The following is a 14335-nucleotide window of genomic DNA, read 5'->3' as shown; positions in this document are numbered from 1 at the left end:
CTGGAAACTACAGTTATCCAGCATCTACCAATCCCCATGAGTGCCGGTTAAATGAGAGTTTACTGTATTACAAATAATACACTAAAGATATCAGCACACGTAAAAAAAAAACTTAAATCATCCGCAGATAAATATAAACGAAAAGTACAAAATAAGCAATTCATTGATGAACCAAAAAGTTTTATAGAAAATTGAGAAACAAAGCAAAAGGAATAGAATCACCACCAAAAAGGAAGCCACATTTTAGAGAAATCTCTATGAAGACTCAGTGGATCATAAAGATGGCAAATGGGCAGAAGTAGTAAAAAGTTCAAAAGTACATGATATGAAATGGGATGAAGTAACAGCCAGAGAAAATGAAAACAAAACTTAAGAAAAGCTCCTAACTGGAAAACCACAGACCCAGATGTAGTACCTAACTTCTGGCTTAAAGTATTAACATTGTTACACAAAGATTTATCCCTGAGTAAGAACTACTTGTATGCGCACCCCAAACAGACACAAACCTGATTAACAGGAATATCCTTAAGAGTGAACCTGCAAGTTATCAACAAAAACTATAAGCCAATAAAGTGCCTTCAGATGATGTATAAACTATATACTGGAAATTATGCTGACACCTTATAGTAATTTAGAAGAAACTTTAATCATGGCAATAGAACAAAAGGGTAACAAAAAAGCCATATGCAACAAAATATCATTTAAGTAACGCCATAATGGAGAATTATAAAAAGGGGAAGAATCTAAGTATGACATGGACAGATTACAAAAAAAAGCATTTGACAGCATCCCACATTCATGGATAAACGAGTGCTTACAATGGATAAGATATACCCTACACTAATCAATTCCATTACAGTGACCATGAAAAAGTGGCAAACCACTTTGCAGCTAAGCTATAACAAAGGACAAATTATTATCCCAGGGATAAAACTTCAAAAGGGTACTCCAGGGTGACTTTGTCACCTCTTCTCATTTATCTTGCCCTTAACCCATTAAGCTATCTACTTAACAGATTAGGTCATTGTTACAATTAGACTCGCAGACAACAGCAAAGTGTAAAGACTTCTCATCTACTTTTTTGGATGATTTAAAACTGCATAGTTCATCAGATGAGGAGTTAAAAACATTATCCAGCATACAGGAACGACTGGAACTTGAATGACCACGGTAAAATGTTAATAAATCAAACCCCCAACATGACAAGTAAGTATAATTCTCTTGCCATCCTCAATCAAAGCTAGTCAGGAATCAAGGCAGCAAAATGCAGAGGTCTTCGAATCTTGTGCTAGATCAAGGATACCCAAAATTGTTCCTGCAGTACTGGAAGCAAACAAGTCATTAATATAGAGTTTCCAAACAAATTTAAATGTTACCAACACAAGTAACCTCATATAAATTAAAGATGATGTGATTCTGGATGCACTGCAAGCTAAAAATAGCACTCTTGGCAAACAGATTCAAGCACTAATATTTCAACACTTGGCAAACGGATTCAATCACTGAGCTGATTTGTCAACCAGATTTATTTCTGCCACTGCATTAAGAACACTTAAAGATTTTTTTTAGGGGGAGTAGGAATATCAGTTCTGTATCTAGCACTCTTAAGATGAGTAGATGCATTACAGCACTTTTTATTCAGGTGTACCTTCACATATACTTAATGCAAAAGTGCAGAAAACATGGCAAATGCCGCTCCTTCAAAGCAAACCATGCAAAACAGAAGTCACAAAAAGCTATCATTACTATTTTTGAGGAAGCCAACCCCGCCCCCCCCAATAACCTCCATGCAGACAGCTTCACCCCCCCCTTTCCCGTGAAGACAAACACTGAATTTCTTCAGTGTATTTCCTTGTTTCCTTACTAATTCCATACTTCCCATTTAGATTTTCCAAATCAGTAAAAGCATTACAAAAAGAAAAAAAATGAAAAGTAGTTTGCACCTGTGGTTTTGCTTCTAACAGCTCCCCTGGCAAATGGCATTTGGCTAGCAGCCCTTGTGTTAGAGCACTTGCAATATGAGTGGGAAAGCAGCTCTCTGTCATTCTCAAGACAAGTGAGACACAACAATACCCTCTTTGGTAAACAGAGGAAGATGTATACAGTGCTCCAAAATACTGTTAGTTGACCATGGTGCCTCCTTAGCAAAGCATTTAAGTGACCACTGATGTGACAGTAATTTGCCTAGATGCACTGCACACAAGGAGCTTGTGATGTATGACCAACAAAGTAAACCTCCCAGCACTCCAAGGTTGCTAACAGCTTCCATGTCTTATTACAGTATTGCCAATAATAGTAAAGTCTGTGGTAGCCACTATAATAATGGCCTGTGGATAGGGCCATGGTAAAGGAACAAGGGATGATGTAGGAATGTTAGATGTTAATCGGGAAGCCCTGATGAAGTTTCTAAGAATATTTATATTAAAAAAAAAATAAAAAATAAAAGTACTGAAAAGTCCTGGGGTAGAGATGGATGAAACCAATCTTCATTTTGCTCATCAGTTGGTCTTACAGTAACAAAAGGACCCCAACCAAATGGGTACATTCCTCCTTGGACACCAAAGAGCTTTTCAGGGATTCTAATGAGGTCACTTGGCTCCAGCTTCCATTAAAATAACATGGACAAACACTGTAATGATGAAAAATATTTAACTGAAGGTGCTGAAAAACCCCAAAGAAACACTTAGTGGGTTTCTCTGTTGCCTGTAAGAAATTAGGAAAACCTCAATCATATGACATTAGCAGGTGCAATATGGGTATGGATGGACTACAGAAGAAAATGTCCTCATATCTATCAGCCAGACTCCTTGTCAAAGTGATCTTGGCAAGGCTCAGTCACAATTAGATGCAAGAGTCTTCATCTCTTCAGTCAGTGGGAGATGTACCTTCCTGACTTTCAGATCAGCAAGGCAATGGAAGCAGCACTACTGTACCACAATAAATATAATGGTCCTAACTAGAAAACACACCAACTACTGCTGGTGCTTTTTAAAAGATGAAGTCAAAATTACATTTTAACCTTTAAAGCTGACTGTGGGCAAACCTAAAACACTGTTGCAAGGTGAACAGTCACTTCTTGAGAGAGAAAAAAAAAAATATATATATATATATATATATATATATATATATATATACATACACTGTTGGTCTAAAACAGTAGCTGTTAGCTTAAAAAACAGTAGCTGATGATCTAAAGGTGATGTCCAAGGGAAAAAATATAAATAACTACAGAAGAACAAATATACTTTAGTTGAATATACAACACAAGAAATCCAAAGACAACAGCCAGAAACTCTCATGATCAGTCACCAGCAGCAATCTCAATCCTAACCAATGTAAGAGGAGAAAAATTAAAGGTCTAATTTTTTTCCATCTTTTAAGGACACCCCAATGTTGGCGATTAGAAGATCATAGGGAAAATGGATGAGCACGGTTTTAAAGGTCAAGGAGAGATCATTCAGTGGAGCCTTCTCACCAAGCACTGTATCAATGGCAGAAACTAGCTTAACAGCTGAACTACACCATGGAAGAAATGTAAAATGCACTCCAGTAGTGCTCCCCCCAAAGTCTAAAACATACATTTTGGACCATTAATAGTTCAGGAATAGGCTTGGAGACAATTTCATGTTCACTTTCATGGTTTACTCTGCCTCCACTTTCTATATTACAGCAGATATGCATCTCATAAGTTTACTTCTACAGCTGCAAGAAGTGACAAACATTTTCAGTATTGGTGTTACCTAACAAACAGCAGTACTACAAGACTCTCTCACCTGCATTCTTTCCAAGAGTCCTGTGAGAGCCTGCAGCCACGTAAGGGAATGCATGTACTCCTCAGTGTTAATGATGCGTATTTCTGTTTCTAGTTCTGGAACAATTGCTGCAGTCCTCCAGCCATGACGAAGCATGAGATCCTGTAGGTGTAAAACATGACGGCAGTTTAGTTGTACAAAGTGTCAGCTGGGTTATGAACCATCATTAAGTATTAAAATTAGCTGCAGACTAAGTCTCACAGTTGTGAAGCATCTTATGACACTATTAAAGCAGAAATTGTTCTATTTCCATATCATAAAATTTTTTCATACTTGAAGAAAATAACCAAATTATAAAGACCTCACAATGTAACCCAAGTAGGTAAAAGAAAACAATACGCACAAGAATTGCTGCACACTAGAGTACAAAGAAATATAACATGCTTAACAATACCCACAACAAGCATCTGCATACAGGGACTGGGCCCACCTTTCAATTAATGAAAAATGGAAAAGCTCACCCCTTCGCAATGGTGCCATGCAAGTAGAAACTAAAGCTTTTAGAAGTTTTTAACTGCTGAACAACTTTATGTTTAAGTACATACATGAATCAAAACTCTATCTGCAAAAATAACTTACGTTAATCATTTGATGTCGTACACAGCAACTGTAATTGCTTCACTATATCTAGAACATCATCTTGTGTTATCCAGTAACATTTTAAAATGACAGGAGGTTAGGAGATGGGTGGTTGCCATTAACATTAGGGGTGCAGGGGACGTCTCTCCCTGCAAAAAAGTTTAAAGGCGAAGAATGACTTTCATTCATACTATATTTTCAGTCTTCCTTTGGGCTTTTGAGATTAGGCAATCGGTCTCCAAGTCAAAACAGAGCTATTCCTCCACTTACATTATATTTCCAAGTGGGAAAGTATTGACTTCAAAGAAAGAAAAAATCCATCAAACTCCAAAAATACATGATAGTTTGATATTCTGTACAATATTAATTTAGCAAATTAACTCCAACCGTTTCTTAAATTTTGAACATATTATACTACACAACTGGCCTCATAGGGGCAGCCATACCGATGAGATCTTGATTTACAGATTTGCTTTGTTTCCCAGAATCCCTTTCTAGTCATATTTATACAAGTTGTGCTAGACATAATAAAGCAGGACACTTTCCATTCTCATTTAAATAAATCAGTTATACTGTGACATACAGGCTTCTTAGGGTACCAATTTTTAAACCTTCAGCAGTTGACAGACCCTGACCCTCTTGGGTATGAAATGTGTTACTACTGCGCAGCAGCCTTGTATGACTCGAGTCATCTTACGTCTACCATCAAAATGCAGCACTTTTTACAGAATTAAGATGTACAACCTTCAGGTCTAAAATTTGTCATTCCGAGATTTTTCTTACTTATGCTCAGATATCTTTTTGTCTTACAATATCTCCCTTTCATTGTTACATTGCAAGTATTATAGAATACCTAAAATCAGGATCATTAAGCAAGACAAATTACTACTTTTTACTGCTATACAGTGACTTCCATGTACTACTAACAAAAATCCTGCTAGTCAATTTGTAAAACAATGCTGTCTAGTTTTATTGTGAAGACAGTACTGTCTTATAACTATTTTCTGACATGATGGTATGTAGCCTCACATTCAGATACTGCAAACTGAAAGTGTACTATTAATGACCCCTTTATTCCTTTCCTTCATTGTCAAGGTAAATGCAACCAGAAACTGCATATCCAATGGTGTCTTCCATCCGTCTCAACCTGTGAGTTACTGGATCAGACTCTGACCTTGCATGTACCTTCAGAATCTTCAGTCCTCGAGCACCACCTCATCTACCCATAATGCCCATCTCCTCAGAGTGTACCACCATTCCCTACAGATGTGGTTCAGACGGCTCCCTTGTGATAAATGGAAATTTCTTCACATTACTGCCCTTTTAGCCTTCTCTACCTTCTTTATTACATTTGTACTAGTTAGCCTACATTACTGTTCTTAATCTTAGAGTAGTTTTATTAGGATTGTAAAGTGTTGCTTAACAGCTTTGGAACCTTTTTTCAAAGACCTTTACTGAATTATCACACTTGTGACAGGCAAATTTACATTCATATAAATGTAATCAAACTATATTAACATAAACATTACACTTCACATACACGCAATCATACATTCATATAAATGAAAATAAACCACACCAACACAATCCTAGTTGCAATCATTGTACATCACAAATCACAGTGACACATTCCCAGTTGCAAACATTATACACCACTTATAATCTGCCAAATCTTTTTCACTCAACCATTACACAGCTCACTTAAGTCCTGCTCCATTTTAGGCCTCATTCCTCCCTTGTATGTACTGTTCCCCACACTTCCTATTTTTTCCTATGTAGTTTGCTCCTACCCTTTTCTAAAGATCTCATTTCCAGTTGCTTTATCTGTTACTATATTCAGTACTTCCAATATAGTTGGCTTAAATTTTGTTTTCCATTTTCTAGTAATTGCTTTTTGGCAGTCCTCTTTATTAGACACAGCAAGGCCTTACCATGTCTATGCAATTCCGATTCTATGTCATTGCTCAGAAAAATCCTCTCCCTCATCAGACCAATCTGCCCACCCAGCATCTCCGACAGTGCATCTCGCAGGGACTCCTTAAAGTCTGCCAACTCACCACACTCCCAGAAAATACGTTCCCGATTACCTCTTTCTTCCCCTTCACACCTCCAACATTTACAGAATTTTTCCTCTGGCAGACAGCAGAGTCTACTTGTGGTATAAAAATATCTATGTAACCATTTCCAGGCAAAAATCCTAAATCTTCCAGATTATGTTGCATATTTGAGAGACATACATATATTCCTCATCACTTCTTTGTGAACTGCTTATCCAATTTCTCTTCCCAATCCTTTCTAACCTCCTCTGATACATTCTTATAATTATTGTGCAATATTTTATATGCACTACTAATTATTCCTTTTTTAATGGCAGCTTCTGTTCTAGAGTCTATTAAAATCTCTACCAGTACTGGTCTTTTATTTAGGACATCCCCCAATTTCTCTTTGCCTATACTTTGATATCAATCCCTGATAGGGAAGACAATCTCTAACGTGCAGTCAAAATAATTTCTTGGTGTTTTCCCATTCCATCATCTTTCCCTCTCTAGTTCTTTGCTCCCAATACATTGGTTCCTTTGCCAGTTTTCTCCAATATGTTCCGGCCCCCTCTTGCCTATTGTCTATATCCCTACTTGCAGTCATCCCTATCAGCAGAGTCTCCTTTCTCCATTCCCGTGTTGGTTTAGTTCTTAGAATACTTCCTGCTACTTTATGGATACAATATTCTGCATGATTATTGTTCTCCTTAAAGGACTGCATTCAAGCTTCCCCAGTGTATCATCATCATCATCCTTTTCCATTTTGAATTATGGTTTTCTGCTTGTGCTATGCACAGGAGTCTTAAATGTGTAGCTCTGAAATACGCCTTCAGATTGGGTAATCCCAATCCTCCCTGTTTCACTGGAAGTATCAGCTCATTACACTAGACTCTTGCCGTCCTTCCCCTCCCAAAGTCTTTCAAGCTCTTACCCACAACATCTCCTCTGGTTGACAAAAATATGCCTGATCTGTGCATAAGACTGTTGTTGTTGAGTCTTTTGGCTTTTCCCAGTTAGGGGTCACCACAGCGGAACTCCGGTCCGCTAATGATTGGCAGAAGATTTTTACATGCTGAGTTGCCAGCCCTGATGCACAACCTTCAACAAAGGTACACCCATTCACGCATGTCTCCACACACAAGACGCTCTAGCTGAGAATCGAACAGGACAATGTCTTACTGTGAGGCGACAATGCTACCGCAGCACCACCATCGCAGGGCGATCTGTGCACAAGACTAAATGGACTAAAACATTTTAATTGCTTGTATCTTACTATCCATATCCATATAACAAAGCTTATATTTCTCAGTTTTTGTATTATCTTTTGTTTATAGTCTCTTCCCACACATCCTTAGCTGCCACACTAGAATAATTTTTAATCCACACTCCTAAATATTTCATTTTATCATGTCCCCATAAATATGGGTATCCCTGAACCAGTTCATGTGTGGGTACACAATTTACTGCTTTTACCTTTGCTTCATTAAGTTTGTATCCTGAAAAGATCCGAGACCCGTCCCAAAATGTTCCACAACACTGGAATGTCTTTCTGGTTTTGTCAGGTACAAAGTAATATAATCTGCCAATAAAGCCAGTTTTTCTTGACTAGCATACCAATTATATCCTTGAATTTCTGAGTCCCTTATTTTCTTCACCTCTGAACACTCGTATATTATCCTGATCAACCTTAATTTTTCAGGAAATGCAAATGCTTCCATTGCCCTGCTCATAAAATTCCAGCTTACTCTGTCAAATGCTGCCTCTCTCCATTAATGACACACCAGCAACAATGGTATTTTCTTACATTCTGCTTCTCTCTGGATCATCAATGTTCTGTTAATGTTGTCAAATGTTTGCCTCCTCCACAAAACCAAAGTGACCAATATCCATCAGTTTTGGCATTACTTTTGCCATTCTTTTAGCTATTATAGACATGAACACTTTATAATCATAGTTTAGTATTGAAATAGGCCTGTATGAAGCTGGATCTGATGGATCCTTACCCTCTTTAGGTATTACAGCTACTACTGTTTTCTTCATCCTCTTAAGATGTTGTTAAACAAAACCTTCCAGATCTTTATCAGCTTTTTTCCTCCCAGCTTCAAAACTTCCACAGGAATACCATCTATTCCTGGGGAATTTCTCTAGATTGGTTATACATCACAATTTATCTCATCTCCTCCTATCCTGTTAGTAATTGACCCTCCTCTCTGCCTCTAACCTTGGCATATTTAATTCTTCCATAAACATTTTCCATTTGTATATTTTCTTGATTTTCATATTTCTCTGCTTCATAGAGGCTCTCATAGAATTTCCAGAATATTTCTAACACCTCTAAAGGATCTTTTATTTTCTTTGTTATAGGCTCCTTAAGTCTGGTAACAGCCCTTTCTACTTTCTTTTGCATGAGTTGTGCTAAAAGTTTTTGCACTCCATCAAAACAGTTGCTTAACAGCAATCTTACAAAACTCGTGCATATTATCAAGGTAATCCCTTATTTTCTGACTAGCATTCTGCAGTTGATACTCATTTTCCTCTGTGAGATTGCCCCTATTCTGCACTACTTTCACATTTGTCAGTCGCTCTAAAGAATTCTTGTTACTTCTTAACCATAGCTTCCCTTCTTTTATTTCCATTCTATTTTAAAACTCCATCTTAATGTTACCCCACTCCCTAGCTATACTTTCAGAAGAAATTTCTATTCTAACAGTTCCTGAATAATCTCCACTACCATTCCTTATATTCCTTTATTCCTTATATTCCTTTCTTTTCAACAGACAGGTGGGAAAGCACCAGTGTCTCATTTTTATTTCATTATCCTGTGTTTTTATTTTAGCTATTATTGGTGCATGATCTGAAATAGTTATTGGGTGGGTATCAAGACCTTCAATTAAATGGACATGTTCCTGTGAAATTCAAATTCTGTCTAGTCTAGCCCAGTTTTTATATCTTGGGGAATATGTAAACTCACTCCAAACTCCTACTACTAAATTCATATCTTCTATGCCAAATATTTGCATAACTTTCTTCAATAAACTACCTTTCTTATATTTTTCCTTCTGAGTCCCTCAGACACATCCTTACTGCTGCAAATCAAGTCCCAGTCACCAGCTATAAATAATATGCCTTCTGATTTCTCCCAGAATTTTCTTAAACTCTATTACAGCAGTTTTAGGCGGAATGTAAATAAATGCCACTGTAGTCCTCCTCCCTTGCCAGCAGCCTCTTAGCACTACAAATCTGCCATTATTGTCTTTTTTATTTTCGTCTATCACTACTGAAGCTCCTCTTACAATTAATACAAGTACTCCTCTTTTCCTTTGTCCCAGGTATTCTGTTGAATAACCATCCTGAAAACCTTTCTGCATCAAATTTACATGTTCATTTCTTTCTAAGTGCGTCTCCTGTAACATAGCTATTTACACTCTACATTTTTTAATATAGTTCACTACCTCTTTGTATTTAACTATGAGACCTTTTACATTTCATGACATTAAAGAAAGCATCATCGTATGAAAAAGTTATTCCCACCTTTTATGTACAATACCTCTTTTGTTAAATGTCAAGTTCCAGCTTTTGTGTTACATACATAGACTGTTTGGCAGGTTGAACTTTTATATGTTTTTTTTTTTTTTTTTTTTTACTTTTGAGCCCATCACGTTATAAAACTTTTTGATTTTTTGAAAGCCCTCAAAAAAAAACACAACTTAATACTAACACATACAGCTATGTACACCTTCAAATATTGAAGTTTTAACCTCCTAATAGGAACAAAAGTTCCAAACAGTCACACTCACAAACTTGAGTTGACCTAAAAGAAAGGTCATCCATGCTAAGATGCATTGCACAGCCTGTGCTTCTAACTGCTGATTGTTTTTGTCTAGTCTTTATAGCTCTACCAGCTGGGAAAACCTCTGAATATTTTCAGGGAGCATTAACTACCTTGGGAAAGACTGAAATGCTTTCAGAGTACATTGTCTACTTGGGGAAAGCCCCAGAATGCTTTTAGAGAAAATTATCTGTTAGCCAAGTTCTTTTTTTTTTCTTTTCCTCAGCCAATTACTTTCCACCAGACTCTAGCCAGTTTCTCTTTATTAGATTGTCTCCATGGAAACATGAAGACTAGCTGCAGAAATGTCACTGAGGTTACATGTATTTGCTAGAAAAAGCCTCATAATATTCAACGTTCATTTTCATTTACTTGCTCTCTTAAAACTTGTTAATAAATCAGTCTAAGTTCTTTAATGCAGTCATTTCCCCATGCAAGAATGGGAAAAAGCACATAATCTCTTTTATCATGCCTTTTAACCAGTTTTTTATACACTGTAGTGCCTACATTTCTTAAAACTGAAGAAGAGAGGGAGAAAGGAGAAAAAAACAGCAGCACCTGTTTACAATCCCTATTACACTTAAAAGTAACTGAAAAATTACTTTATAACATGTAAAGAAAATCACGTCACAAAATTGGTAGTATTTAAGAAGAAATTTACTTGTAGTTAACTTTCTCCCTCCTCTTGCCCTCCCCCCAAAGCACTTTTCTGACATTAATGACATGACGTAGGGCATATGCTTGAGAGTCCCCCCACAAGTCCAACAAACTCTGACAGTTCAATATTTCCAGATTTTCGTGTTCTGTCATATTTCACAAATTCAGTTATTGCATTGTAATCCCATATTAAGTTACTGGTTTTATTACTGTTCATCTCTGAACTCTTGTCTCTGCTTCATTTCCAATGTACGCGCGATTCTTCTAGTCAACTCTCGTGCACCCTTCCTTCTCTCCAACATTTTCCATTGAAAACAGTGTAAAAGGTTTCACAGGTACAGTCTAGTCTCTCTGTGGTCTTTATTACCAGAAGATCAAGAAGCAGAATCTCCAGCCGTTTCACAGCTCACTTTGTTGAACTACCTTTACTATTTCCTCCTTAGCATGTACTTCATAAAAAAATGATTTTGCCCCTCCAGGGAAGAATACTTTGAAGACAGCTAGGTACAGCAGTTTGAATCTCACACCTGTGTCTTGACATTCCCTTAACATTGGAATACATTTGCTCATCTTCTGTCTGGTGTTCAATGAGTAATTCATCAGAAACATTATGCTGTCTCCCACTTTTAGTACTTTGTCCTTCTGCCACAATTTTGCCAGAATCAACTCCTTCTGCAGTTAGGATTGCATCTTTAGTATTAAAGGTCTAGGCTGCTTTCCTATAGCCAGGTTTGGAGCATAGACACGATGCGCCCTTTCAACTAACAATGCATGCTGTGGAATACCAGTCCGGTTGCTTATTTGTACTTTCATAAAATTAATGCAGTTTGTTCCTTCCAGCTTCTCTGGTATAGCTGAAAATCTTAGGTTTTCCCTATGTGCTCTGTCCTCTAATTCCATTATTTTTTGAAACATCACTTCCTGAGCAGTCTCATATTCGGCCATCCTTTTCTTTATTTCGACCTCTGATTTTTGCAGCTTTATCATCTCATCTGAATGTATGTTTAAAGCTTCTTCCATTTTTTACAGCCTTTTTTTGCTTGTTTTGATATAATCCATCATTGTTTTGTTTATTTTAATCAGATCTGTATGCAGTTGTCTTGTATCTTACTGTAGGTTACTGGAATTCATGTCTGAAGGTTGCATTGCTTTTTGCTGAACAGCTGCAGAACTTTCTCCAGTCAGTGTTTCTTCCTCACTTTTTTGTAGCTGATTTTTTTTCCAGGTGTTCTGCATTTCTTTATTCCTGGCATCCAGACAGTGCACTTACTAGCCAGTTACTGAAATTTACCCATAAACACAAGTCTAAATGCCTCCTCTGCTGAGTGTCTCTTCACACTGGGAGAGCTAGAAACAACCTGTTACACAATGTGCAGCGATCTTAGAAGTCCCCTATCACCCTTTTTCTTATCTTTTTCTTCCCTGTCCTAACAAAAAAAGTAGTCTTTTTTTTCTATTCTGACAAGTGTTAAAGATCTTTGGTAATTGTTTGCTGTCATTTTTTTGTTGGTAAGTATGGATAAACAGTCTGCTTCCGGGTTGAAAAAATGTGTCGAGTGTGGGCATAAACTGCCCCCAAGAGAGAGAGACATTGTAAATGCATTTACTGTTGGGTGTGGTGCACCTGGATGTCAAATGCCAGACTTGCTACCATTTTGGTTCGAGTCCTAGCTGACAGGAGAGCTAAACTGGTAGTAACGGGCCTGCTTTTTCAGCCATTTCTCCCTCTGTTTCTGCCCCCCCCCCTTGCCAAGAAAAAGTGTGTGTTCAAAGGACAGTGCAAAAATTAGAGAAAAAAATGCCAGCAGATGTTCATCTTCCTCAACAGACGACCAAACTGTATCTGAAAATTCACTGGTTTTTGGCTCCTCTGGCAACGGATGTGACTTTGGTGCTCCCTTGGCACCAATAACTAGAGATTATGTGGTTCTGGATTCAAAGTCATCAAACTCCAATATCCACAATATCACCATTCCATTCCTCTCAGCAGTTCTTTCTTCTACCATAGCCAGAGTCCATTCCCTTTTCCATTCCATTACCCTTCCAATTTCTGCCTAGAACCTTCTCCTACTCTGAAACAAGCCTCTTCCTTCCATATCCAAGGTTCAAATCCAGCCATGATATCAAAGCCAACCTCCATGACTTGTATGGTCAGATGGGAGCTTTAAGACTACAGATGTGGAACAGCTGATGCATACCTTCCTATGGGCCCAGAAGGACCTAAGGATCATTCCCAATCCCCACTTCCAAGGTCAGAGTCTGCAGTGCCTTTGGCTCTCCTCTTTTCAGCTTCTCTCTCAGACCATCTCTTGGTGCTGGGGTCCATGGATCCAACCATTTAGTTGCCTTCCCCCACGTTGGAACTGACAGCTTAGCTGCCTCAAGTACCTGATCCATCCCTGATGCTCTCAACTCTAGCCTTATCGGAAAAGAGAACATCTTAGAGCAGAGTTTGGGGTCTACATCCAGTGCTCAGGTTCAACTCAGAGTATTGCAGCTGTCCCTTTCTCTGGGTGCTTTAGCATTAGAAAGTTCCAATCTGATCTCAATATTAGATCCAACCAAATCAGCACCAGTCTCTCAATTAGGTCCTCAGATGCAAGGACAGCTGGGTCCAGTCATCCAGCTTCTGTGTTGTCTTTTGTCATCATCTAGAAGATTCTTTCCCTACTCTGAGGAAGGGCAGCTTAACTGGATCCATCCTAATCTCTTCCACCATCTTTTTCTTCAATTACGCATCACCTTGCTTCGGGACAGCCTATGCCTTTGGGCCTTGAGATACCCCTTGTTATGGGGTCCCCGCTTCTTTTATGTCGCCTCCCATTCCCCCCAAAAGACCACAAGAAGAGAAAAAAAGCATTTGGACTCACCAAAGGAGTCACTCTCAGAAGATTTCAACCTTGTTGATGGGGAAGGGTCCTACGCCCTCCAGAAGAGGTCTCTTGTTGACTTACTCAAACTGATGAAACAGCATTGGAGATCAGTCACTGAAGCCCCTCATCAGGAGAGTCAGTATTCCACAAGGCTTGTGGCACTAGTCCGTCCATATCCAGGATGACTCCCCGTAGATGCTCTTGTTGACATAATCCCAGAGGGCTTGAAGGGAACCAGACATGGTGGAGCCAATCCCCTGTAATTCTGATAAGACTCTTGTTCCATTCAAGAATAGGCCCTTTTGGGGCAAAAGCCCGGTGTTAGATAACACTGTGGTTGCTGTGACCACTAAAAATGACGTCTCTGAGAAGAGTTCCATGGCCCATACCCCCAAACAGGGAGTCCAGGGCATTGGACCATTTAGGGAAGCACACCTACCCTTAAGCCACCTTTGCCTTGCATTTGTCAAATTATTTAGTTCATTTGACAAACTTCAGATGATTTTGGAAGAGTCAAAAACAGTGAAGACAGCAACCGCTGTATTC

At 38.3% G+C, this 14335-nt stretch overlaps 1 protein-coding gene across 1 annotated transcript in view; it reads right to left on the bottom strand.

Moving 5' to 3' along the window:
* Positions 1-14335, bottom strand: part of NT5DC2 (5'-nucleotidase domain containing 2) — a 996759-nt gene that overhangs the window by 107755 nt on the left and 874669 nt on the right. The window contains exon 12 of the mRNA XM_044078885.1: positions 3774-3914. Coding sequence (XP_043934820.1) covers positions 3774-3914 — 141 coding nt within the window. The remainder of the gene's footprint in view (positions 1-3773; positions 3915-14335) is intronic.

This window comes from Protopterus annectens, chromosome 7.part1, assembly GCF_019279795.1.
Source record: "Protopterus annectens isolate FY-2018-M chromosome 7.part1, PAN1.0, whole genome shotgun sequence".
Taxonomy (NCBI): Eukaryota; Metazoa; Chordata; order Ceratodontiformes; family Protopteridae; genus Protopterus; species Protopterus annectens.
This window is presented reverse-complemented; position numbering and strand designations above follow the sequence as displayed.